The sequence below is a fragment of the Heterocephalus glaber genome, unplaced genomic scaffold (genome assembly GCF_053883595.1).
Source record: "Heterocephalus glaber isolate CG9 unplaced genomic scaffold, H.glaber_assembly_v1.0 deba00000676, whole genome shotgun sequence".
In the NCBI taxonomy this organism is placed as follows: Eukaryota; Metazoa; Chordata; class Mammalia; order Rodentia; family Bathyergidae; genus Heterocephalus; species Heterocephalus glaber.
In genome coordinates, this window is record NW_028258156.1 from 25,979,090 (window position 1) to 26,004,352 (window position 25,263).

The 25,263-nt window shown below is 43.3% G+C and overlaps 2 protein-coding genes across 13 annotated transcripts in view; one reads left to right on the forward strand and one right to left on the reverse strand.

Annotated features, from left to right (window-relative positions):
- The window catches only part of Ccdc146 (coiled-coil domain containing 146), a 136,777-nt gene extending 127,660 nt beyond the window's left edge, over positions 1–9,117 (forward strand). For all 7 annotated transcript variants that reach the window (XM_087206534.1, XM_004839732.4, XM_021253955.2 and 4 more), the window contains 4 exons: positions 3,553–3,681; positions 4,224–4,361; positions 5,969–6,217; positions 7,142–9,117. In XM_087206534.1, the coding sequence (XP_087062660.1) occupies positions 3,553–3,681; positions 4,224–4,361; positions 5,969–6,217; positions 7,142–7,345 (720 nt within the window). In that variant the 3' untranslated portion in view covers positions 7,346–9,117. The remainder of the gene's footprint in view (positions 1–3,552; positions 3,682–4,223; positions 4,362–5,968; positions 6,218–7,141) is intronic.
- Positions 9,118–9,609: 492 nt separating this feature from the next.
- The window catches only part of Gsap (gamma-secretase activating protein), a 74,354-nt gene continuing 58,700 nt past the window's right edge, over positions 9,610–25,263 (reverse strand). For 4 of the 6 annotated variants that reach the window (XM_087206538.1, XM_013070337.3, XM_087206540.1 and 1 more), the window contains 8 exons: positions 23,238–23,333; positions 21,407–21,477; positions 20,940–21,034; positions 13,475–13,594; positions 12,318–12,379; positions 11,063–11,164; positions 10,805–10,904; positions 9,610–10,421 (listed from right to left, as the gene is read on the reverse strand). In XM_087206538.1, coding sequence (XP_087062664.1) covers positions 10,330–10,421; positions 10,805–10,904; positions 11,063–11,164; positions 12,318–12,379; positions 13,475–13,594; positions 20,940–21,034; positions 21,407–21,477; positions 23,238–23,333 — 738 coding nt within the window. In that variant the 3' untranslated portion in view covers positions 9,610–10,329. Of the gene's footprint in view, positions 10,422–10,804; positions 10,905–11,062; positions 11,165–11,611; positions 11,740–12,317; positions 12,380–13,474; positions 13,595–20,939; positions 21,035–21,406; positions 21,478–23,237; positions 23,334–25,263 lie in introns of those variants that run through there. The other 2 variants (XR_002392999.2, XM_087206539.1) reach the window with 2 other exon arrangements.

Here is a 25,263-nt window from a genome sequence, read left to right on the forward strand (position 1 = left end):
CCAACGGACTAACCCAAGGGTTATTGTGAGTCATACGCTCCAGGTTCCAGGAATAACAGCTCCATTTTAGGCAGTTTGGAAGGCTCAAGCTATTTTAGGACACTGGAATTCTACTTTCTATAGAGAAAGTAAACAATTTTTCCTCAAATGCCAGTGAGGAAATAAAGTGCAGGCACTACTTTAATAAGCAAGCATCATATTTTTGTTTTTCATTCAGTTTATAATTAAGAAAACATTGTTTTGCTAGTAATAAATGCAATAATTTTTCCCTGTTCACTTTTTTAAATGTTTAAATGAATTTATAATAGTGCCTATTAATTTTACAAAATATTGGGTTTCCATGAGTATATTTTGTTCATATCCATCTCCCATCACCCTCCCCCATTCCTCCCTCCTTCACTTTCTCTTCTCCAATAACAATTCTCCCTTCTACTTTCATGCCATCTTTTAAGATTCCACACATTAGGGAGAACATGCCATAGTTGTCTGAGTCTGGCTTACTTCGCATAGCAGGATCTCCAGATCTATCCATTTCCCTGAAGATGACATAATTTCATTCTTCTTTATGGCTGAATAATACACCAATGTGTATATATCAGATTTTCTTTATTCATCCGTCTGTTGTGTGCACCTGGAGTGGTTTGATGCCTTGGCTGTTATGAATCGTGCCACAATAAACATGAGCACACAGGTATCGCTCTAATAGGCTGGCTTTAATCCTCGTGGGTATATACAAAAGGGTAGCACAGCTGGATCCAATGGTAGCTCTACTTTGTTGCTGTTGACCTTTTTTGAGGAACCTCCATCCCGATTTCCATTCACATTCCCAGCAGCAGTGTAGAAGCCTTCCTCTCTCCCTCCCCCATGCTTGTCCGAATTTATTGGGTTTCGTGTGCTTGGTGATAGCCATTCTGACTGGAATGAAATGGAATCTTAATGTAGCTTTGATTGCCATTTTCCTAATGGCTAAAGATCTTAACATTTTTTCATGTACTTATTGGCCATTTGTGCTTCTTTTGAGTTTGTTCGATTCATTTGCTGATTTATTGATTAGGCGATTTGATTTTTTTTTTCTAAGTTCTTCATATATTCTACATATTAATCTCTGTTGAAAGAATCACTGGTAAAAATGTTCTCCCATTCCCTAGGCTGTCTTCACTTTGTTGGTTGTTTCCATGACTGAGCAGAAACTTTTTAATTTGATGTAATCCCGTTGGGTTCTTGCTATTATTTCCTATGCTGTTGGAATCCTAGTCGGAAAGTCTTTGCCGGGCCTATTGCTTCAAGTGTTTCCCTTGCAGTTTCAATGTTTCAGGTGTCTTAGTTACTTTTCTTGTCGTTGAGACAAAATCCCTAATGCCCAAAATTAAAGGAGAAAAGGTTTATTTGGCTCACAGTTTGTACAGGTTTCAGTCCATAGTCATCTGGCTCCAAGGCAGGGTGGCTTGGCAGAGGGGCATCGAAGAGGAGAAACAGTCCACGGCAATGCAGGGCAGGCAGAAAGTAGCCAGCAGTCTAGCAGCAACCAACAAGCAACAAGCCTCTTTTCGTCCCTTGTATCTTATCCAGGCTACCTGCCCTTAGGGCGGGCAGCACTCACACCCTTAATCCCAGTGCCCTTGAGCCTAGCATTGCACCCTGACTCAACCCTAGCATCACACATTCTAGACCCAGCCACCTCTGTAAAAGCCCCACTTATGAGGGCGTGAGGCTCTGGGAGGACATCTAGACACAAGCCTTACCAGGTCTTATACCTAGGTCTTTGATCCATTTTGGATTTTTGTACCGAGTGAGAAATGAAGATCTAGTTTCAATATTCTACCCCAGCACCATTTATTAAAGAGGCTTTCTTTTCTGAAGTGTATGTTTTTGGCTCCTTTTCAACAATCAGGTGGCTGTAGTTGTGTAGGTTTGTTTTTGTGTCCTCTGTTCCATTCTACTGGTTTATTTTTCCCCCCTTCAGTACTGAGGATTGAACTCAGAGCCTTTTCCCTGAGCTACATTCTCAGTCATTTTTATTTTTATTTTTAGGCAGAGTCTTGCTAAGTTGCCCATGCTGGGCCCAAATTTGCAATCCTCCTGCTTCAGCCTCCAGAGTGCTGGGATTACAGATACAAGCCACAGTGTGCAAATCTGTGTGCCTTTCCCCGTGCTGGTACCTTGCTATTTTTGTTACTATGGTTTTGCAGTATAAATTGAAATTGGGTATTGTCATGCTTCCAAGCTTGGCTCTTTTTGCTAAGGACTGCTTTGGCTATTCTGGGTATTTTGTGTTTCCATATAAATTTCAGAATTGTTTTTTCTAGCTCTGTGAAGAATGACATTGGAATTTTGATGGGGAATACATTGAATCTGTAGATTGATTTTGGCAATATGGTCATTTTGATAATAGTAATTCTGCTGATCCATGAATATGGGGGTTATTTCCACCTTCTAGGGTCTTCAACATCTTTCTTCAGTGTTCTATGATTTTCACTGTAGAGGTCTTCCACCTCCTTGGTTAAGTTGATCCCTAAGGGTTGGGTTGGGTTTAATTTTTTAGGCTATCGTGACTAGAATGGTTTTCCTGATTTCTTTCTCAGCTACTTCATTACTGGTGTATAGAAAAGTTATTGAACTTGTAATGTTCACTTTGTATCCTGCAACAAGCTCTTGATTGCATCTGTACTTCAATTCTATATTAAGGTCAATTGAAGATGCAGGAAAAACAGAAAACAGTTATGTCGCCATTTTAAATTATTCTTACAGGGAGGAGGAACACCACTTAAAACTTTAACATCTTACCTGTGTCACTCTTGGGTGTGTTGTTAAGTGTATTGTCTCACTCAGTGTATCAGGCCCATGAACCTGAGCCTTACCAGTGTGCCAGTTGAGGAAACTAAAAGAATAAATGATTTCATTAATCACTCACAGACTCTCAGCAAAGCTGAATATACTGCTTCTTGGTTGTTGCCATATCTCTCCTTATCAAACAAAAGCTAAGTGTGGCTACCGTTCTTTCTTGGGAGTTGCCATGGTCCTCACTCACATCTGAGTCTCAATGATTCAGCAAATACACACAGTTAACTCAAAAGGCCTTACATTAGGGATTTAGCAAAAAATATACCAATGGTTGAGGCTGTTTCTCAGAGTCCTTAATCACTGTTTAAGATGCCATTAAACTTACTGCCAACAAAGGATTTCAAAATGGCATCCAGCATGTTGGGTGCCAGCTACTCCAGTCTCTGAGGCAATCTCCAGCAGAGGGGAAGGCTGTACATTTTGAGCCCAGGAGCTACACGGCACCCCAAGCTTTCTCTCTGATGGCTCAGATTTCTGACACTGCCTGACCTTGCAGAGTCAAATCTAGGTGTCATCCTCGTGGCCCCATGCACAAGCAAAAATATCACTTAACCCCAAGTCTTAGATGAAGGGGTTAAGCAAACAAAGTTCTCCTCTACCCTTGCTGGGGTTGGTCCTCCTGAGGGACTCTAAAGACCCTGACTATGCAATTTTAAGCTTGCCAAGCTAAAGAGTTAGTCTTAAAGCTAATGTTTATTTCTTGTTTAATAGTTTTCACAGTGTACAGACAGAATAAAAGACCTGGAGAAAGAGTTTGTAAACCCTGAGAGTAAGAACAGAACCCGCCTCCTTCCAGGAAAAGATCTGAGCCAAGAAGAAATGATCAAAAAATTAGATGAGGTAAACACTCTTTCTTAAAATGGCATCTCTTTGCTCCTTGTTGATAGTTTCACGGATACCTGTGGACTGTTTCCTATTGGGCAGACAGGCCTATCTTCATAATTCCAGTCACTTAGCCTTTTGATATAATCTAGTAAGTTCTCAGCTTGATTTAGTTACTTGCCATAAGAAGTCAAAATCCAGTGGTTTCAAGATTCCTAACACACCTTTCTGTTTGGCCCAAAGAAGCACTTCTGCCTTCTTGAATGGGTGACTTGTCTTCCTGGTGGGACCACATCAAAGCATGGCAGTGTGGAGAGCAGACAGAGCTGGGAGGGCCATGTCTACAGTGGGGGAAGAACCCTCAGAGCTCTCTGGAAGGGGCTGGGGCAGGGGAGGTCTTGCCTCCACCCAGCCCCTTTCCAGAGGTATTTAAGCCACTGAGAAGCGGCTGTGCCCCCACTGCAGGGGCTGGGGAGGGGCCAGATAACACTTTAAGTAGGAAAGAAGTCTGGGCCTCCTGTGATTTTTTTTCTCCCTATTGAAATTGTTTTCAACTGCAGCTGGAACTGCAGCTGGCCAAGAAGGAGGAGAAGTTACTGGAGAAGGATTTCATCTATGAACAGGTCTCCCGGCTCACGGACAGGCTCTACAGCAAAACAGAGGCCTGTAAGCTAGACACACTGCACTTGGCCAAGAAGGTCAGCCTGGGAACCTTCCCGCTCTCTTCTCCCTACTCTTGTATTGCCTTTCTTCTTCAGACCACTGGACTTACTGAGAAGCACTGGAGAGATCAGGCTAGGACAGAGAAACATAAAAACATACGTAGGACTCAGAATTGTCCAGAACAAGTTTTCAGTCTTGTTCTGTGAATGAGTTCATTTCACAGTTAGAAACCCTATGCTTTTCCATGACAGTATGTACATAAGTTCCATGTAGCAGGGCTCCTACTCAGCCATCACAATTGTCACCTTTGTTAGGTCCCACGCCTTAAATCCTTTCTAGCTCTTCTTGAGGAGAGGGCCTCACCCATCAGTAGGAACTACTGCTCCCTCCAAAGCGTGGCCAGACCCACAAATGGAGGGAACCTCAGAGAGAACAACAGTACTGTGATACCCAGGCTGACTGCACTGTGGGTGGGGCCACCACCCGGCACTGCTCCCAAGGCAAGGCTGGTGACAGGGAGCTTCCTCGTGGAAGAAGCCGAAGACATGAGCACTAGGCCATCACAGCTGCTGGGGCGGGACTGCAAGAAGCCACCCTGAAAGCAGCAGCCAATAGGATGGAGCTCGGTGATGCCAAGGCAGCAGGACTAGGGCAGGCGTGATGAGCAGAGAGGGAATGGGCCACTCACCTGGCATCTGCTGTCCCTCGGAGTATCCCAGAAGCCACCCAGCAATGGTGTACTACTCTCAAGCTAGGCCTGAGGGCAGGGACACAGGCGTGGACACTGTCCCAGCAGATGAGGCTGCGGAGTGGGGGACACCCCCACCCCCACTGTGGGCTCTGGTGGGCAGCGGTAGGTCCCACTGTTAGTTTCCCAGTGCCTGGCAGGTCATGGGCTCTAGAAGAACATTCGGAATGAGGAAACGGGCTGTTCCGGAAACCATTTTAGCATAGGAAATAGGAAAGGGTAGTCAGTCTCAGGCTGTTGTCACTGTTTTTATCTGACTTTTGCATTTCTGCCCTGATGACTTCCACTAATAGACTGATCAGACCAGTGGCAGTTGCACAATTCACAACTTTTCCTCATAAATAAGAAAGCTGATGACCATTGGCTGAGGTACTCACCCCATGTTTCTGGAAAAGTTGCCTGCCTTCCTTTTATAGAGAATTTCCCTTTCTTGGAGGGAAGTCACTTTGCACCAAGGGTGCATTTGTCCAAGCTGATGGCAGACTCTTTAGAAGGCACTCGTCCTGCCAGAGAAATGCTCGGAAGGCTCTCAGCACAGCTGGCTAAGGGACAAACTGATAAATGGCAAAACTAAGCCAGAACTTGGGCAGCAAGGACAGTCTCTCTCCTTTCCTTTCCCCCTCTTAAAACAGATGCTAAACTATTCCCCTCAATGTTATTCACCTTGAATATAGTAACTAGATATTTTTTCTTTCCTTGTCCTTTTTTACACAATCAGTGATGGACTCAGTCCCTGCAGTCCCTTTCAGTTCTTACTTCCTGTGAACTCCCACTTAGCCCTCCTTCCTTCTGGCAAGAATGGCCCCCACACCATAGACAGCCAGCAGTCTGCCATTTTCTTTGAGTCTCCATGGAACATGAACATCAACTAAGCCTTGGGCTCTTTAATTCTAGATGAACGGCTATCAGAGGAGGATCAAAGATGCTACAGAAAAAATGATGGCTGTCATTGCTGAGCTGTCCATGAAACAAGCCCTGACCATTGAACTCCAAAAAGAAGTAAGAGAGAAGGAAGAATTCATCTTCTCTTGCAATTCCAGAATAGAAAAGGGTCTGCCGCTCAATAAAGAGATTGAGACAAAATGGTTGAAGGTCCTTCGAGATGAAGAGATGTATGCCATGGCGGTGGCTGAGAAGTCCCGGGTAAGCTTTGGCCGCCATATTGCATTTGTCAAATGTGCCAGGAAGGGCAGTTTTCAGGGGCTCAATCCTCTCATGATATGGGTTCCCCCTCTTTTACCAAAATGCTTGGGACCAGAGGTGTTTGGGATTTTCTCAGATTTTGGAATATTGGCATACATGTAGTGATATCACTTGGGGTTGGAACCTAGATCTAATCAGGGAATTCATGTTCACTGTATTTGCATAGGCTGAAGGTCATTCTACACAGTCATTCTAGTGCACCTGTGTTTCCACTGCAGTTCATCACCAGGTGACTAGTGCTCAAAGAGATTAGGACTTTGGGCCATTTTGGATTTCAGGTTTGGGGATTAGGGATGCTCAACCTGTAGATGAGAACATTTCCATTCTTCCACACATGTAGTCCCAGGAGCCATTAGATGTTTGCTATTTAGAAAAGTGAAAGTACCACAGTCCAAAGTGCCAGTGCCAGCCTCCTACCCAGTGCTCCCGCCTACCATCTGTCTCCAGAGACTGCTTGGGGTACAAGTCAGACTGCCAAGCAGAGGTCTCTACAAGGACCACTATTCACTTTTAAGCTCCAGAAAAACATACATTCCAAACATACGCTGGAGAAACAACGGGGCACAGGGTCTGACTTGTGTCACAAACATGCAAGTAGAACTTGACGACAGATATTGCAGTTGGGCCCCACTGAGCAGTTCTGATAAACCCTCACCCCAGCAGCCGTGTGCTACTTGAGCAACACAGCCCGTTCCAAGGAGCTGTGCACGGGTTGGGGACTGTCTGTTCTCCTGTCCCTTTCCGGGGGTATCAGCCAGCATGGTCCAAGGCTGCTCAGACTCAGCTGTGTCTTCTGGGACCCAAGGATGAAGTAACTTCAGCATTTTCAGAAAACTGAAAGGGAAACTCCTCCTTTGCTCCTAGGAGTTCTTGGAAGCAGAGAATCACCAGTTGCCCAATGGCATCTACACGACTGCGGAGCAGCGTCCAAATGCCTACATCCCTGAGGCAGACGCTACTCTGCCTTTGCCAAAACCATATGGTGCTCTGGCTCCATTTAAGCCCAGCGAGCCCGGAGCCAACATGAGACACATAAGGAAACCTGTTATAAAGCCGATTGAAATCTGAATGTGTGAACCAGTCCAGGCTCCCGTGAGAGAGGATTCAACCAGGCTCCTTCCTACCTACACCTACACCTATGTGAGCTACACCTATGTGAGCACAATACTTCTAACACTGCAGGTATATGAGGTAGTCAACCACAGAGTACAGTGCAGTTTGCTGTTATAATCACCAGCCACTACGTTTTGCATTGTGTTCAGTAGGATGCAGAATTGTCCTACAAGTATGTCAAAGCAAACACTTGAACTGCTCCTGTAACTCCTTTCCACTCTTTATATTGACAATTAGAAATATGTAGTGTGCAACGTGCTGTAAAAGTGCAAAATAAATTTTCAATGAAGTACAAAGGAAGCGCAATGGTCTTTATTAAAGAAAAAGCAGATACTGTTGCATGTGTGCACCCTAAAAAGATAGAGTGACTCTCTGAAAGGGGACTGCCCTCAGTGTTGAAAGGGGACATCTTACTTCGTTGAGGGGTAAGTGGCGCTGGAAGTCATGTTGGCAAAACTAAATCAGATAAAAAGCAGCAGGGACGCTGGTCATTTCTGAAATAACATTACAATTATGTTTGACAGAAGTCCTTTTGCTGTAAAAATGTCCATGCCCTGATTAACCTTCCCTTTAAATTCAGATATTTTACCGTGCTATCTGAAAATAAACTCGTTATTTTAAGCTCTGACATCAGATTTTTCAAAAATCTCAAAATACTAATAACTTTGCGTGTGAAAGACTTGAAAATGGGGCAATTCTGCTATAATTTTGTTGCATTTCATATAACTGACTTCCTAACTGAATTATTTCCTCACATACATGATACACAAGTATGTCTGAAAGTTGTGCTTTTACACTCACTAATATGCTGAAGTTCTTTCATACTGGTAGCAGTTAGGAATTTTATTTTACAACTCTGGGGGTGAGAAATATCACATCCTTTTATTTTGCCAAATGAAACATTCTATTCCAAGCCCCTACCCTACCAAAGTAGAGCAAAATTTAACCTCATTCTCATTCTGTGAGTCCTGAATCCAACTGTGATAATCTGTTATTAGTCCGGAGTTCCTCTGATGGGTAACACTGTATAAGCTGTGGTTAACAAAGAAATACTGCGTCTTTAAACACAGTCGCTGTGTTGTGGGAATCAGTAACCTCTTTAGGGATTCAAAAACTAGGCAGGTAGGAAGTTTAAACAACCTAAGAATGGAAACATTTAAATTCACAAAGGGACGGAGGCTATAAAATAGTACAGGGTGTGCTATGGGTTGAAAGAAGGCAGGCGCCACCATGCGCTGAAGTGGCCTGGATCACCATCAGGTGGGACTTTTTATGTGGCCCTTAAGCATAAATAAGATTTTAACAGGTGGAGGGGGATTCAGGTGGGAGGAGCAGCCTGAGCCAGCCTTGGGGAACAGACGAAAGTGTTGTGTTCAAGGCCCAGTGAGCTCGCTTGGCTGCCACAGAATGTTCATCCTGTTAGGGTCAGGGTTTGGGGGAGTTGAATGTCAAGGAGTTTGAATTTTGTCATTTAATGAATGCCAAATTATTGAAGGGTTATGAACAGAGGGACAGGGTCACACTGTTCATCTCAAATATATGTTCGATACATTAGGCCCTAAGAAGCAACAGAAACAATCCAAGTTGAAATGAAAGGAAGTGGGGAATGAAAGAAAAGTCCTTATCAAGATTTTCAGGGCTGGGGATTTAGCTCAGTGGTTTCACCGCCTGCTGCGAAAGCACAAGGACCCGAGTTCAATCCCTGGTACCAAAAAAAAAACGAAAAAGATTTTGAGTTGAAGTGACCACGAAGTATGTTAACAAAAAGAGAAATTCTAGAGGCGAGGACAATTTTTAGGCCACATTGGTAATTTTTAGAGAATAAGTTGATTATTAGAAAATAATTATTGTACCAGCTAGCCATATTTATAATCATTAAAATTTCACACATGTACTGAGGGAAACAGTGTAATGAGAGAAAAGCAAAGGGCCACAGGCCAACCCTGGGGAGGAACTGTATTTAGGGGTCCCAAAAGAATTACCATAGGAGAGAAAGAAAGAGGAAAACAGTACAATGAGGTACAGTGAGGTGCCACAGGGGGCTTTTAGAGGAGCAAGTTCATGGACTCAAAAGTCCTGGACGGAGTAAAAAGGCTGTGTTCAAAAGCAGGAAGAGGGCCGGGGATTTAGCTCAGTGGTTTCGCTGCCTGCTGCACAAGTGCAAGGACTCGAGTTCGATCCCCAGTACCAAAAAAGAGCAGGAAGAGTCAGGCCAAGGCTCTCAGTATTTAGGTTTTTTTAATGACAAAATTTAACCAAACTTTTATAAATATAAAAAAAGTAAATAAGTTCCATCTGAACCATCACAAAGACAAACGTTATTCTAAATACTATATGTACAAATCACTCACTATATGTTACAAGTTATTCTGTATCAGAGATAGCAGATTTGATTTAGTCCAGATTTTAAAAAATATTCTCTTTCCCAGTAATGTTCTTTATGCAACACTGAATTTTTCTGCTTATGCTATTTTCAGTAACATATCTAGTTTTTGCTGTTCTATGCACTCACCGTTCCACAATTTTTTTTTTTTTTGGTACTGGGAATCGAACTCGGGTCCTTCCCCTTGCGAGGCAGGCGCCAGAACCACTGAGCTAAATCCCCGGCCCAACTGTTCCACATTTTTAAAGGATGTTTTATTTCAGAGTGTAATGGAAGGTAGCTATTGGCCTACCAGGCCAGTAGGAAGAGCCCTGTTTATGCTGTTTCCTGTCTCAGACTGTCATTTCTCTATACTTGACTGCTCATCAGATGCTCAAAACTGGAATGAGATACAGCAGTTTCATTCCTCCCAAACATGTATAAAACTAAAACTCAGATGATTCAACAATATATTCTGCTTTGTCCACTTGTAGATATTGCTAAAGAATTCCCAAGAAGAGGAAGGTTAATGAGTAAGATGAAAATGCTGAAAACCAATCTGATTGCATTTTCTCTCTTATAAGCCTAGAAGCATTGTGGTATGTTTTAGAGCTGCTTCTTCTACAAATTCTGCATCCACATTGTCATGTCCTTCAAAATCATTCAGAGCTGGGGGGAAAAACAGAGAGAGAGGATGTGTTACCATGGAGCCATGGAATATTTATAACTTTGTTTCCCACAATTTATTGGAATCACAATTATCTTATATTTTAGTAAAACACATTATTCTGAAAATTTCATTAAACTTCAGCTCCAAGAAAAGGCCTTCACGTCAGCCAAACAGGTTTTCAACCCTTTAAATTCTCTTAAAACTTCAAGGGTGATTATTCCTTTGGTAATTTACATAGCAAACCCTGTGTCGCTAATGAAAATCAATTGCAATAGAGACTTCTTCGTAAATCAGGGGCACTTGGGGAAGAACACAGGGCACAGAAGTGGAAAGGGAAGAACAGCTGGGCCGAGGGAACACAAGGAAAAACCTTGTGAATTACCTTGAGTGGAGGACTCTAGACTGGTCAGAATTTCAATCAAGTAGTTCAGAGGCAGAAAGTCTACACTGAATGATGACTTGTTGATCACAGAACTCCACGGCTAAAAGGGAAACCACTTCTGGTATTAGTTGATTCTCCCAAGCAAGCCCAAATTTAAATAAAGTGTTAAGAACTGGAATTGCTGTTCGCATGGATATATTAAAATGGGCAGATAGGACCCAGAAAGCCTTTAGTGGCTGTGCATTGGCACAGACTCACCTGTTTCTTATAGTTCTGAAGCAGTCTGGTCACATGGTTCCGGGCAATGACATTGGAACTCACAGGATGATCCCAAAGTCGATAGATCTTCTGGCCAATAAGCTACCAGGCAATTGAAAAATGCAGAGCAGGATATATCTCACAGTGCATTAAATATACCCCAGAATTACTCACAATTTTCAAACTATTATTCCACAGTAGCTCATTACTATTCTAACACTCTTGATGATTAATGATCCTTGGAGAAAGGCCATGCTCCTACGAGATGTGCTTCTGAATTTTGAATAAATACTCCCTCAAATGCCACCTGGAAGAAAGTAGTTTATACACTGATACTGCTAACTTCTTTTTCTGAAATGGAATTTACCTGCTCTTTTTCAAAACTGGAGATGGGCATGCCAACCTGAAGTGATATTTTGACAGGAAACTAAAGGTTGAAGGCTTGTTTAATCAACTTCTCTGCCACTGTCTTGCCTACAAAATTTTAATTCCCTAAGAGTGTGGGAGTGGGGAGATCAAATATGGAGACCAAACTAAATGTTCACCAACCTTCCCCAGAGAGACGGAGCCACGGAAAATTAGCTTAGTTCTCTATTCTCGCCTTTGCTTCAGTCAGCCTGGGAGGGAGGGACTGTTACAAAGCAAAACTATTAGGTCCAGGAAGGCCACAGATGCTCCTGTTGGGGACAGTGACAGAGGTACAAGCACTTAAGGTCTATAAACAGTAGACACGGCTGCCTGACCTCTGAGGCTCAGAGGCCTTGCTGTGGAATTTCATATTTTGTAGTATTTCTGACTCCAAGAGCTAATATCTCCCACAAAAAAAGAGTAGGGTGTGCCTTTATAACTATTTCCTCTCGTGTTTTTCATTCTTCCTCTGATCTGGGGATGTTTCCATGCTGGCAGAAATGTAGGAGGAGGAACTGGAGTTCCAGAACTTTCTGACCTCACCTGTACTGCAATTTCTTGTGAGTTCGAATGCCAAAATCACATGTTTCCCCTCTCCCTCCTCCTCAGACTCAGCTGTAAATATTAGTTCAGTTTCCCAAGAGGAGAGAACAGCTAAATGTTCTCTGTGGATAGTGCCAACAAGGCGGGGAGCTGACAGAGGTGGGGACGAACGGGATTCTTGGGAATAGCTGGAAAGGAAAATGATTCAACGGATTTTAGCTAAAAGCAAGTCATGCTCCTCTTTCAAGAAGAAATCGAAGGAGAGCTGTGCCAAGGATTAGGGGAAAGTAAAATTCAGGGTTACCGGAGGAAGCCGCACAATGACGCTGAATTTCAGTTTTTCGTTTTTCTCGGTATTATCCAGATCTACAAGAAAGTTAGGGATTGGAGGGAAAAAAGAGAAAAAGAAAAAAAAGTTATTATAATCCAGCATGTATCTAAAATTGTCCCTTGATTGAGTATAATTGTCTTATGTATTTTATAGTTTTTTGTCCTATTAGTCTGGCTGTTAATCTGAAATTATAATAATTAACTTCATAAGCATTTATAAAATACATAAATGAATCTGATGCTGGCAAAAAAAAATTTTAAAGTGTGTGGAAGGGGGGAAAAAGAATTGAGATGTGTCACGTACATGTACCAATTCTGCACAATGAATATGATCACTATGGACTTGCAAACATTCACTAATAAAAATTTTTTTAAAAAGAAAGTTGGGGATTGGGAAACAAGACCAACACCTACTTTAATACCTACAAGTTTTTAATTTGTGAGTGGTTGATCTTGCTAATGCATTTTCCAACCTTATATCCTCAGGCTAATCTAACAGCCCTTTGAAAATTTTTAGTTGATAACTGAATTAAAGGGACTTTTCTATAACACAGTGCTAGCCACACTTACAGCATTAGCTACCCTGAGAAATGATAAATGCTTCAGCCTGTATTAACAAACTTCGCCGGTTAATGCACTAAAGCCGAGTGACCGCAGTGATAACACGACAGACCTACTGGAAGGACAAATTCACGTGAGTAGTGCATCTGTCATTGGATTTTCTTGCATTTCGAGTCTGACTCTGAAATGACGGTGTTAATAAGCTGAAAACAGGCCGTTTTGTGACACTTTCTTGAGAAATAAGCCTACGCTATCCCTTAGCCTCAAGTACAGAAAAGGAATCCAGCAGCTGTGTGGATCCAGGAGCCCCTGGGCCACAGAAAAGGCTAAAGCCCTCTCTGCTGACCCAGAGCAAGATTCCGGAAACGGACTGCACTCAACGGTACCCGCTGCGTCACTTCCGGGAGCGGGGGGCGGGGGGCGCAGAGCACAGTGGGAACAAGGATGTCCACGTTCACACATGGACAGTAGTAGGTTCCCTTCGGGGGACCCTTCTGAGTGCCGCCGGCCCCGTGTGACTACACAGGTCTCACCCCAGGAAGGCTGGCGGGAAAACACAGAGCCTCTTACCCTTCAGGAGCCTCGTGACCGCCGTTTCGGTGAGAAGCAACACTCCGTTATCGATGTAATTCAGCAGGCTGTGCAGAGGGAGACAGTGGACCCCGAGGATGGTGTGCAGGGTATGGAAACCTAGGGTGAGTGACCAGAGGGCGACAAGGTCAGCCAGCGTCTCCAGCAGCCCAGAGAGTGACCCAGATCATATTAATAAGCACCTTGCTCGCGACTGGGTGCCTGGAATCAAAGTCCTTACACACAAGTTCCAAGTTTCTTTCTTTGTATGATCACAACTAAGCACCGTGCTGGTGTTGGGTAAGTTCCCAGTAAGTCTGTATTTCCTTGACTTTGAGTCCCTCCCCAGGCAAAACAAGGGCAAGGTCTGCTCAGTGGAAAGTTTTACAGTCTAATACATCTCAGATTCTACAGCAAGATAGAAAAGAGAAAAGAGCTTCAAGCTCCATCAACCCAGGCTAACAGGTTATTGAGATGGGAACCGTTTTGCTGAAGGGAAAAAGGCGTCAGAAAGTAACAGTTTATATACCTCATCTCTGGTCATTCCCTTGACAAAGGGTTTTGCAGTCTACTTGGACCAAATTTTAGAAACAAAAGAGTGAATATGACAGCCAGGTATGGTGGCACACACCTATAATCCCAAAACTGCAGTGGCTGAGGCAGGAGGATTGCAAATTCAAGCCCAGCCTAGACTATTTAGTGAGATCCTGTCTCAAAAAATAAAAAAGGGCTAGGGATGTAGCTCAGCTCGAAGGCCCTGGGTTCAGTGTACAGGAAATGGCCAGTTAGCAAATCTGTCAGAAGTTGGTAGAGATGTAGGTCCTCTCTCCAGCCCAAGTCTCATAGGAAGGGCTACCCATATACAATTCGCACAAACCCAGAGTCCCAAGCACACTGCTAATGACAAGGGATCAATGCAGGACACACGAAGAGGACAGCAGAAGAGAAAGAATCAGAAAAGACGTCTTGGAAATGATAGCATTGGAGGGGAGGCTGGACGAGTAGATGCAGTTCCCAGGGGTGGAAATGAGGTGAGAAAACACACCGAGTGAAGACAGCAGGAAATGCTATACTCAGCAGAGAAGGGCCACTTACCAGCAGCAGTAAGCGTTTCTGATCGGGGGCCAGATCATCACAAAATATATGCACATTTAAAAATGTTCTGTGGTACCAGTGTCTGTGACAGAGGCTAGATGCTGAGTGATAGCATGGAGTTTATTTAGGAAACATCTGGGAGGTGGTATTCAAAGGTCTTGAGCAGGATAGAAAGAGGGTTTGAGTTTTTGTTTCGGATACTCATACAACAATAGGCAAAGAATGCATGGAGGAGCCATTTGCCCCGGGAGGGATGAAGACCCACAGGGAGTGAGGAGGGTGGACAGCAGAGGCCTGGCGAGCGTGCAGCCTGGCACCTGATTAGTGTGGGGGTGCCGAGGATCCACAGTCCACTCTTGGTGAATGCACTTGGCCGTGCGCAGGGCCCAGATTCAGAAGCCTCGCCCCATTTTCTCTCTGCGCAGATGAACCATGACCAGTGGGCCCTGAGGGTCACATGAGGTGTGACTCTGCCATAGCAAATGTTAACAGGCTGGCAATGGGGCGAGTGCCCTAGCTTTCCTGAAGCCAAAACAGAAATTGTGACGTTACTAGCTAACCAACAACATGACATCTTTGAAATGGACTTGGAATTCTTTTCCAAATTAAAAAAAAGTCATGAAATTATTCTGAAGAAATATTCATACTAAATTGTTTATATTATTGATTTCCTGGATTCATAATTCCTTCCCCAGCCCAGTATGCGTGGCCTAAAGGTGTCCCTGATGCCCTCCCTTCAGCCCCTGCCGTCCTGGGGCACTGTCCCAAGTTCAGTGGCTCATCTCCTTGTGTGTCAGCTCTCAGGATCTGGGCAAATGGCCCGACTGAGGCCTGAGCTTTAATCCTCGTCCTCAGCACTCAACCTCATCTAGAAGAAAAGGACACACAGATCCTTCTAAACCGCAGATGTCCTGGTTTTAGACCATGGCTTCCCTTTTGTGATCCTCATTCCTTCTCGTCTTTAACCAATTCTGGTTACAGGTTTCTGACACTTGGAACTTAAACAGTATCACTAGTGCAGTCGGCTTGGAGAGCAAGCGTGCTTACAAACATATAAACACCCACATTTATACAGACACATGCATGTCCACGCAGGATCCTGTGTCACTTCACCCCTCTGCTTCAGTGTCACATGAGTAAAACATTTAAGAAAAACTGGTCTTCCTCACCTGACCCACAAACAGGTCTACTAATAATGCTCAGTCACTGTGGACAGCATCTTTCTGTTTCCCCTCCTTATGCCTATGAAGGAATTCGAGTTGTGTAGAAAGTAGGCTTTCAGGATCGCCCAGCCATAGTAATAGCCCCCAGGAAGTCGGTTCATTTGTTTTCAAAAAGAGCATGAGCACCTGTGATGGTCAAATCTGGAACAGTCGGTCCATGCCCCTACTGCATCTTTTGTGTTAAAGATTAACAATTATGAACTTCAGCCCAAATGCTATATCTACGTTTCATAAAATCTCTTCACTCTTTCTAGGGGACACCTCACTTTTCCTATTCTATTGGGATTTTTTTTTCAAGATTTCATTTTATTAGTACCGTGTATAGAACATAATAATGTTCACATTCCTTGTGAGAAGTTGGTACATGTACAAAACACACACCAGTTCCTCTTTACATCCCCTATCTGGCCCTCCCTCCCCTGTCCACCTGTCTCTCTCTGTTTTTTTTTTTTGGTACTGGGGATCGAACTCGGGTCCTTGCACTTGCACAGCAGGCGGCGAAACCTCTGAGCTAAATGCCCGGCCCTGCCCACCTGTCTCTTGGTCCCTGTGCCTTTCTGTGTCCATGCTTTGCATTGCTGCATGGGGCTGGTGCATGCACATAACACGTCCCCATTCCTTTCTTGGCCCCTTTCCCCTCCTCCATCTGCTGACCCCCTTCCCCTCTGAGAAAGATCTGTCTCCCTGCTCCTATTATCTGTTATTTCCCTCTTTATTTTTACTTTGGGTTTCTCTTATAAGAGAAAGCATGTGACCTTTAAGCTTGTGTATCTGATTTATTTCACTTAATATTATGGTCTGGCGGTGCACCCATTTTCCTGATGACTCAAAAGTACCCTTCTTTATGGCAAAGTACCCTCCACTGTGAGTAAATACCACATTTTCTTTGTCCATTTATCTGCTGATGAACACATAGGCTACTTCCAGGCTTTAGCTTTTATGAATTGTGCTGCTATAAGCATGGGTGTGCATGGATCACTGTAATATGATGATATTAACTCTTGGGAAGATACCTAGAAGAGGGATAGCTGGGTCAAATGGAATTTCTATTTTTAGGTTTTTGAGGAATCTCCACTCCGATTCCTATAGCAGTTGTAGCAGTTTACACTCCCACCAACAGTGTAGAAGTGTTCTTTCTCCCCACAGCCTGGCCAGCGTTTGTTATTACTTGATTTCTTGATGGCAGCCATTCTTTCTAGGATAAGATGGAATCTCAGTGTTGTTTTAATTCGCATTTCTCTGATGACCAGCAATGTTGAGCATCTCTTCATGTATTTATTGGCCACTTGTACTTCTTCTGAAAAGTGTCTCATTTCATTTGCATATTTTTATTAGGCCTTTTATTTGAGGGGATCTAAATTTTTTGGAGTTCTTTATATATTCTAGATTTGAGTCCTCTATCTGAGGAATCTCTGACAAAGATAATTTTCCTATTCTATAGGTTGTCATTTCACCGTGCCAGTTGTTTCTCTTGCTGTGCAAAAGCTTTTTATTTTGTGTTGGGATCATTGAAAACCACCCACTCCCAAGAGAGCGGACGTCTAGCCTCTAAGCAGGCATCTTCATCATGCCAGCCATGAAAGAGTGAATTTACAGTGGGTGATGTTGAGAACACCAGAAGGTCTTTGTTCAAAGTGTGTCCAGGGCCCCAGGGGAGAGGGGAGGCCAGCACGAGATCTGTGTGGGTAGAGGACACATCCAGCCGCTGGATTCTCTTCCACCGATGCCAACAGGAACAGGCATTGCCCAGGCAAGGGGGCAGCAATGGGGACTGGGAGGAGCCCACGAAGCACCTGCTGGAACTGAGGTGGTCTTGGCATGAGCAAGGATGCAGAAAGGGCAGACCGAGCAGCTCACCGCTTCAAAGCCACGAATGAGTCATCAATGTGCTGTTTGTTACAAATCAGACCTCTCCTGCGGCTTATGTGTGCCGTAACTTAATCGCATATGCCAGAACTCAGAGTATGAATGACTGACGGGATATTTTTGTTGGAAGTCCTGATTTAAATAACTTGGCTTGTAGTTAAATGAATATAATCTTTTTATGAATTTTGATAGTAATGTCAGTTCAGTAGCTCCTGCTTTCCCTTTCTGAAGAGATGGTTGGAATTGATTAGTAATGTTTAACTTTTCACAAGGATGGGGAACGACATCTCAAACCCTGTCAGAGACTGGCTTTATATTTAGGTTCATATAATTGGTCATGTGACTGTGTTCTACTACCTGGGGAATCCTTTATTGTCTCAGGGCAAATCAAGAATCACCCAGGTTTCGCTGAGGATTTAGCTCAGTAGTTCCAGTGCCTGCCTCACAAGTGCAAGGTCCCGAATTCGATCCCCGCTACCAAAAAGAAAAAAAGAGTCGCCCAGGTTTCAATTTGTGTTCATTAGCCTGTCAAAGGCAATGCTTGAAAATAAAGAAGCAATGTCTATTTTATATTTTAAGTTTTAACTATTGCAATTTAATTAGAATTCCTGTATCTAAAATGCTTCCTCTTACTGAAAGGCATGTTAGTGTGCTGTATGTATTACACCAAATAAAGAAAATTTAACACTTCTCACATTTTAATGTTGATCTGTAAATCCAGATGCCTTTAAAAGTCAGCATCATACAATAGCAAATTAACTCTTTACTAAGTCAGATTAAGTTATAATTCAGGATAGTCTTTAAACAGCTATTCAAAACACAAACCTGGCTGGGGATTTAGCTCAGTGGTTTCGCCACCTGCTGTGCAAGTGCAAGGACCTGAGTTCGATCCCCGGTACCAAAAAACCACAAACCCGAGAAGCTATACTGTTGTTTGTGTGATTGGTAGTGCTGCTTTTTGTAAACTCATCAGATTAAAGTGGAGAATCACAAATTTGTGAATTTTGCAACCATACAACTTAAGATAATTAAAAACAAAATCACAGGGCCAGCGATTTAGCTCAGTGGTTCCAGCGCCTGCCTCGCAAGCACAAGGTCCCGAGTTCGATCCCCAATACCAAAAAAAAAATCACAGATCATGAAAAAATAAGTAAAAAATAAAACCATCTATTCCCCTCATGAAGGCGACTTTGATGAGGTAGCTATTACAAAAAAACCCCAGCTGATATATATTTATTCAGTGAAAGCTGGCAAAAAGTTTAACATTCATTAGAACTTACATATAATAATAAATCATGCATTGACCAGGAACCAGTGTTCAACAAGGGTGTCAAGAATACACAAAGGAGGGCCTGGATGTAGCTCAGTGGCGCCACGCCTGCCTGGCAAGTGCAAGGTCCTGAGTTCGATCCCTGGCACCACCAAAAAAAAAAAAAAAATACACAAAGGAGAAAGGAGAAAGGATCATCTCTTTGAAAAATAAATAGTTCTGGGAAAATCAGATATCCATATGGAAATGAATGAAATGGGACATTTATCTTCACCATACACAAAAATCAACTCAAAATGGGTTAAAAAACTAGTTGTAAGAACTGAAACCAAAAAACTTCTAAAAGAAAACATAAGAATTTTCATGACATTGTTTTTGGCAATGTTTTCTTGAGTGTTGCATCAAAATTATAAGTAACAAAAGCAAAAATATACAAGTGAACTATATCAAACTAAAACACTTCTGTACAGCAAGGGAAATAATCAAGAGTGAAAAGGCAGCCTACAGAATGGGAGAAGATATTTTCGCATATATCTGGAAAGTGTTATATCTAGAGGAGACATACATTTTTAAAATAAACTATAGCAAGGAAACAATCCAATTAAAAAATGGGAGGACTTCAATGGACATTTTTCCAAAGAAGACAATAAATGGCCAACAATTCTATGAAAAGGTGCTCAATATCACTAATCATCAGAGAAATACAAATCATAACTACAATGTGGTGTTTCCTCACACCTCTCAGAAAAGGTATAAGAAAAAAAATAAATTCGGATAAGAATGTGGAAAAATTGAAACCCTTATAGCTGGGAATATAAAATGGTGTAGCCACTGTGAAAAACAGTATGAAATTCCCCCCAAAATATTAAAAATACAAATTACCATCTGATTCACTAATTCCATTTTTGAGTATATAGCCAAAAAAATTGAAATGGAGATTTTAAAGAGAACTATGCATTCTTGTGTTCATTCCAGCATTAATGACAAGATATAGAAACAACATAAATGTCCACTGACAGATGAACAAATAAAGAAAAGGTAGAATATTTATACAAAGGAATATTACTTAGTCTTTAAAAAGGAAATTCTGCCAAAATCAACAACATGGATGAACCTGGTCCTCCATTACGCTAGTTGAAATGAGCCAGTTACGGAAGGGCAAGTACTGCATGATTTCCACTTATTTATATGAAGTATCTAAAACAGTCAAAATCAGAAATAGAATAAAAAGTGATTGCCAGGGCTGGAGAGAGGGGTGGGGGGTCGCTGGTCAGCCGTATAAAAAGTTTGAGATACACAAGATGAATGCATTCTAGAGATCTACCTCACAGATGGTGCCTATAGTTAATAATGTATTGTGCATTCAAAAATGTATGAGGAGGGTAGGTCTCATGTTAGGAACTCCTGCTATAAAAAATAACAAGGCAGATGGTTTACAGCAAGTAGGCGCTTACTCATTTCTTATCATAGATATTAATTTATAACCACAGCTTCCCAACTAGACTCTTACTAATCTTTGTAGCACTAATTTCTGGCACATTTCCTGCCATGAAATCATTGCTCCACAAACATCTGCAGAGTGAACAAATGGCGAGGTGAATCAGTGACCGAGCGCACATGTCCCGAGGTGTTTTGAGCACTGGCTTGGTCATGTCTCAAAATCCAGGGGAGATTTTTAGGTTCCAAGCACCTGAGAATGAGCTCAATTCCCGGTACAAACCAGACCCACTTCTTCCTCAGCATTCACCTTCAGACACCTCGATCAGACAAACAGGGCCTGGAGACATCAGAGAAAGGGCTTCCGGATCAGCCCCACTGGTAGGACACTGTCAGGCCCTGAAGGTCACAGTCACGAGCTGCAGCACAGAGTAGTCGCCGGGGCAGCTGTGGCCCGTGGAGACCAAGCCCGAGCCCACACACAGGGCCCACCATGCAGTTCATAACGTGCCAACAACCGCGATCCGTGTGAAGAAGCAGAAACAGATTTGTGACAGCAAGGGCCAAGACTTACCAGGAGGCAGAGGTAAAAACAAACTGCTGGTGGCTTCCAAGATCCTGGTCATGAGGTGAAAGACTGCAGATTCAGCAGCACTGCCACTGCCGTCACTGGGTGAAAATGAAGCAGCACGTCAGCCATTTGTCCCAAGCAGGGGACTCACCGTGACATGCTGTGCCTTGGAGAAAGCCCCCTGAATGTGGCAGTGACCGTCACCCAAGGCCGAGACCTGTGGACAGCAGCCTCGTAGGCTGGAAACTGTATTAACTGAAATCCTGCTGGGCAGTGCTGGGCTCCTGTGTCCCTGCGTCCAGGTCACCCGTGTGCCAGGGGGTAGAGGGCAGCTGAGCATGAGGCTGAGACAGGCAGTGTTGCCGCTAGTGAGAACAGCTTTGAACCAGGAGGTTTCCAGGGCTTTGCTAGAACAGCCTTGCTGGCTCTTTGTACCCCACGATAAAGGACAGTGAAAAATACTTGCGTACAGTCGGAGAGCCCAAGAGTCGAGACTGTGCTTCCTCCAACTGGTTTCCAGTATGCAGCAAATGAGGTGCAGCTGCAGGGGAAAGACAGTCTGTTAACCGCTGCCCAGACCCCTTCCCTCAAGGCCCCTCCAGCCATAAGCAGCTGGCTGTGCCCGGAAACACAACTGCCCTTTCTGAGGTCAGCCGGAGGCACTGGAGGTGGAGAGGGAAGATGGAAAATGCACCTGGAGCCTAACAGGGCACACTGTCTGCCGGGCAGCTGACCCAGCTCCCCTCTGCAGACCCTCACCCATCGGGAGGTCAATGAGCACGTGCTGCGGAGAAAGGGTGTCAAGTCTGGGTTCTGTGGTTCCCTAGCTGTGTGACCCTCGAAAGGTGCCAATCCCCCTAAACCTCAGTGTCCTCAGCTGTCACATGAGGGAGGGCCCTGGACAGGGCTGCCTGTGAGAATATGAGCACACTGATCGGAACCAGGTGGTCAGTGCAGTATCACGGTAATCGACCCAAGTAGACGGCTTTCCCTGCCTCAGAGCTTCTTCCAGAAACCCATTCTAATTCCCTGCCATCTCAGCGGCACAGCAGTCTCTGCTAGGCGATGGACCCTGAATCCGCACATGGCACCTACAAGCTAAGAATGGGGCAGAGCAGAAAGGGGTCCCCAGGTGCGCAGGGGAAACCATCCCCAGGGAGACGCATTGTTGGGCTCGGGAGCAGCTTCCTGGTATATATTTTAGAATATGCCCAGCCACGCCTCCCACTCCTGTGCTGCTGGACAGGGCAGGGGGATTTGCCCTCAATTAGGGACACTGGGTTCTGAGTCTACACACATATTACCTCTGTGCCTACTCACTCCAGGCACTGTTAACACAAATTAGCGCCGAAACATTGATGGAGCCAGGTACTCTGGGAGGCTGATGCAAGAGGATTACAAGTTTAAGCCCAGCCTGGGCAACCTAGTAACTCAGTAAGACCCTGTCTTAAAATTTTAAAATTTTCAAAAAGGGTTGGGGATATAGCTCAGCATGGAGGACTTGGGTTCAATCCCTAGTACACCACCAAAAAACAACTACAGAGAAGAACGCTGCTTGAATGAAAACCCTTCTTGACGCTTTGGAAGGTGAAACTTAAAATCTACAGAAAAGAAAGATGTCAGGTAGGTGTGTTAAATTATCATGAGGTACGACCTACAGGGGTGAGAAAACAAGCAAGCATCAACATGGGGAAGATCAATAACACATTCATAAAGTGAGCCCATAAGCAGGCCATGGAGTCTTCCCTTATCAAGCCTGCTTATAAATATCACTAGATGCAAATAACCAACCTCTTCTAATACAGTAAAAACTATGAAACTCAAATCTTTCCATAGAAATCAAATTATTGTCCAAAAGCAAACACTAATAACTGCAATAGAGGAAGAAAACTTCAACTTGAAAGAGATTAAATCAGAATCACATCTAATAAACCTAACCTTCCAAGGTTCACTGCAAAAATAAATGTGTAGAAATGATTGCTTTCTCTATGGAGGAGCTAGAAGTTGCCACAATGCGATGTGGATCACTTGGCAACCACCCCAAATTTGTTGTCCTTTGCTTCCATGAGAGTAAAATCATTAGTGAAAGGGGGCAATAAACCAATTTCAAAGCCAGTTTCTTTCTGTTTGTCGTTATTTCTCTATCCTCAATCTGTAGCTCCAAATATAGTGGTTTGAGGATGGTAGATCTCCAAAAACCCGATCTGAAAAATACACAAATGTTCTCACTGAACTGCCCACATTCTGATGGTTAGACACGGGGAGGAGGCAATGAGGGCGAGGAGAAAAAGCAAAACCAACCAGTTTTGAAGTGTAGTCCACAGCCATCTGTTCAATTTTCTTCTTCTCTACACCTTGTAGGTATCTCAGAAGATGGTCTTTTAGCTCAGACACCATCTGAAACAGGACATGCATTAGACACGTCACAGTAGAGTCACACCTGCAGCTGGCTTTAATTAGAGCCCCTTATTAATATTCCTTATCGGTGTGGAAAACACCAGGTCTTGAGATCCCATGAGCAGAAATGCTGGCTCTCAGTATTTCTCCGGTGAGATAAACCAGGAGACCCCAACATTTCCTCAAGAGGAGCTACTTAGGGTTCTCCCAGAGCCCAGGGAACACCTGAGAGAGAGCCAGGCCCAGGCCCTGGCGAGAACTCTCCAAAAAGGCCTATGGGGGTCACGGGCGTAGAAGTGAAGGGCTTTGGGATCTGCCAAGGGATTTTGATCCCCTGCTCTTGGGGCTGCAGGCTCAGGCAGGAACCTAAGGTCTACACGCCTCTCTTCCCACCAGTCTCCCCAGTCAGGGGTCAGCATTCCTTGCCACCCATCATTTGCTTTTCTTTCCTCCCTCCTCCTCCTCTTCCTCTTCCCTCTTTGGGCCTAGATGCCCTGCCCAGCACGAGACCCTCCTGCCTAGAGATCTTTGTACCAACAAACAGCCCATGAGATCCCTACGGCTGCCACCCTGCACACCTGTCATCTATTCCTGCCAATGGCCCTGGCTTGCAGGGCCAAGGTACAGCGATATTTTATTTCAGTCCAGTCTCCTCCATGTGCTAGTTCATTTGGCTTTTTTTTTTAGGTTTTTCTTTCTGTTTAAGAAATAGTGCAAACTTTTTCATGCTCTTTTCTATAATAACCATAAAGATGAAAATTCAAATTACTCATAAGCCTACCATCTACACAAACATTTGAGGTTTTCTCCTCTTTTTTCTGGTGTGCACACACATTCAAATGTTTTGTAATCTGCTTTTTTTCCACATAAGAGTTGCTTTATGTCATTAAATGTTCTTTATCACACCAGTTCTAATGACCTCAGTATTAATTTTATGAAAGCACAACAATTATTCCTTTCATGTACATATATTTCTTTTGCTATTCTTAGTAACACCACAAATATATAGAAATTGTTTGCCAGACCCCCAATTATTTTGTCAGACTAAGTTCACAGAAATGGAATTTGCTGGGTTGCATACATAAGGTTGGCAAGGCCCTGTATCTCTGGCCATTTTCTAGTGCATTTCATGGGGCTCTCCAGTTCCCTGTACCCTGAACTTTGCTGTGTGATTTTTAAATCTTTGCCAATTTGATATTTAAAAAAGCCAAAAAATCACTTGTGCTGTTGGCATTTGACGACGGTTACACTGAGCATTTTTCTGTTCTCTCCCACTCTAGACTGTTTGACCATTTGCTTTTGGAAACAGATTGATCAATGCCTTTCTCTACATTTCCCTCCTGCTGTATTATTTTCTTACTGGTTTATAAACTTTATATACCACATGCCAATCATTTGACACATTTGGTGCAATTTTTGTCTAAGTTTATCATTGCCTCTTTTCTGTTTAAATCTTTATTCAGTCACATCTTGTCCTATCTGTCTACATTCAATAATATCATGTAAGGTCTTCTCTATTTCAGCTTTAACTATCCACTCATTCAGGTTCCTTCACACAGTTTAATTTTTTAAAGTAAACTCCTTAAACTAGCAATCCTCCTGTCTCAGCCACCTTAGTGGTAGAATGACAGGCCTGGTTCTCTACTAAACTCCTTAATCTGTCTGTTATTTCTATTGATTTATTGTATAAAATAATGATTTGGGATACAAAGAATCTAAACTTTCTTTTCCAAATAGTTAACCATTAACCAACTGATATATTAAAACTGCTTTCTTTCCACACCAATTTTTTAATATTGATTATACACGAAATATTAAATTTAAACTAAACTCTACTAAATGCTTATCTTCATGTCCATATTGTTTTTCTATTATTGTACATAAGCACATTTTTATTTTGGTATTGGGGATCGAACTCGGGTCCTTGCGC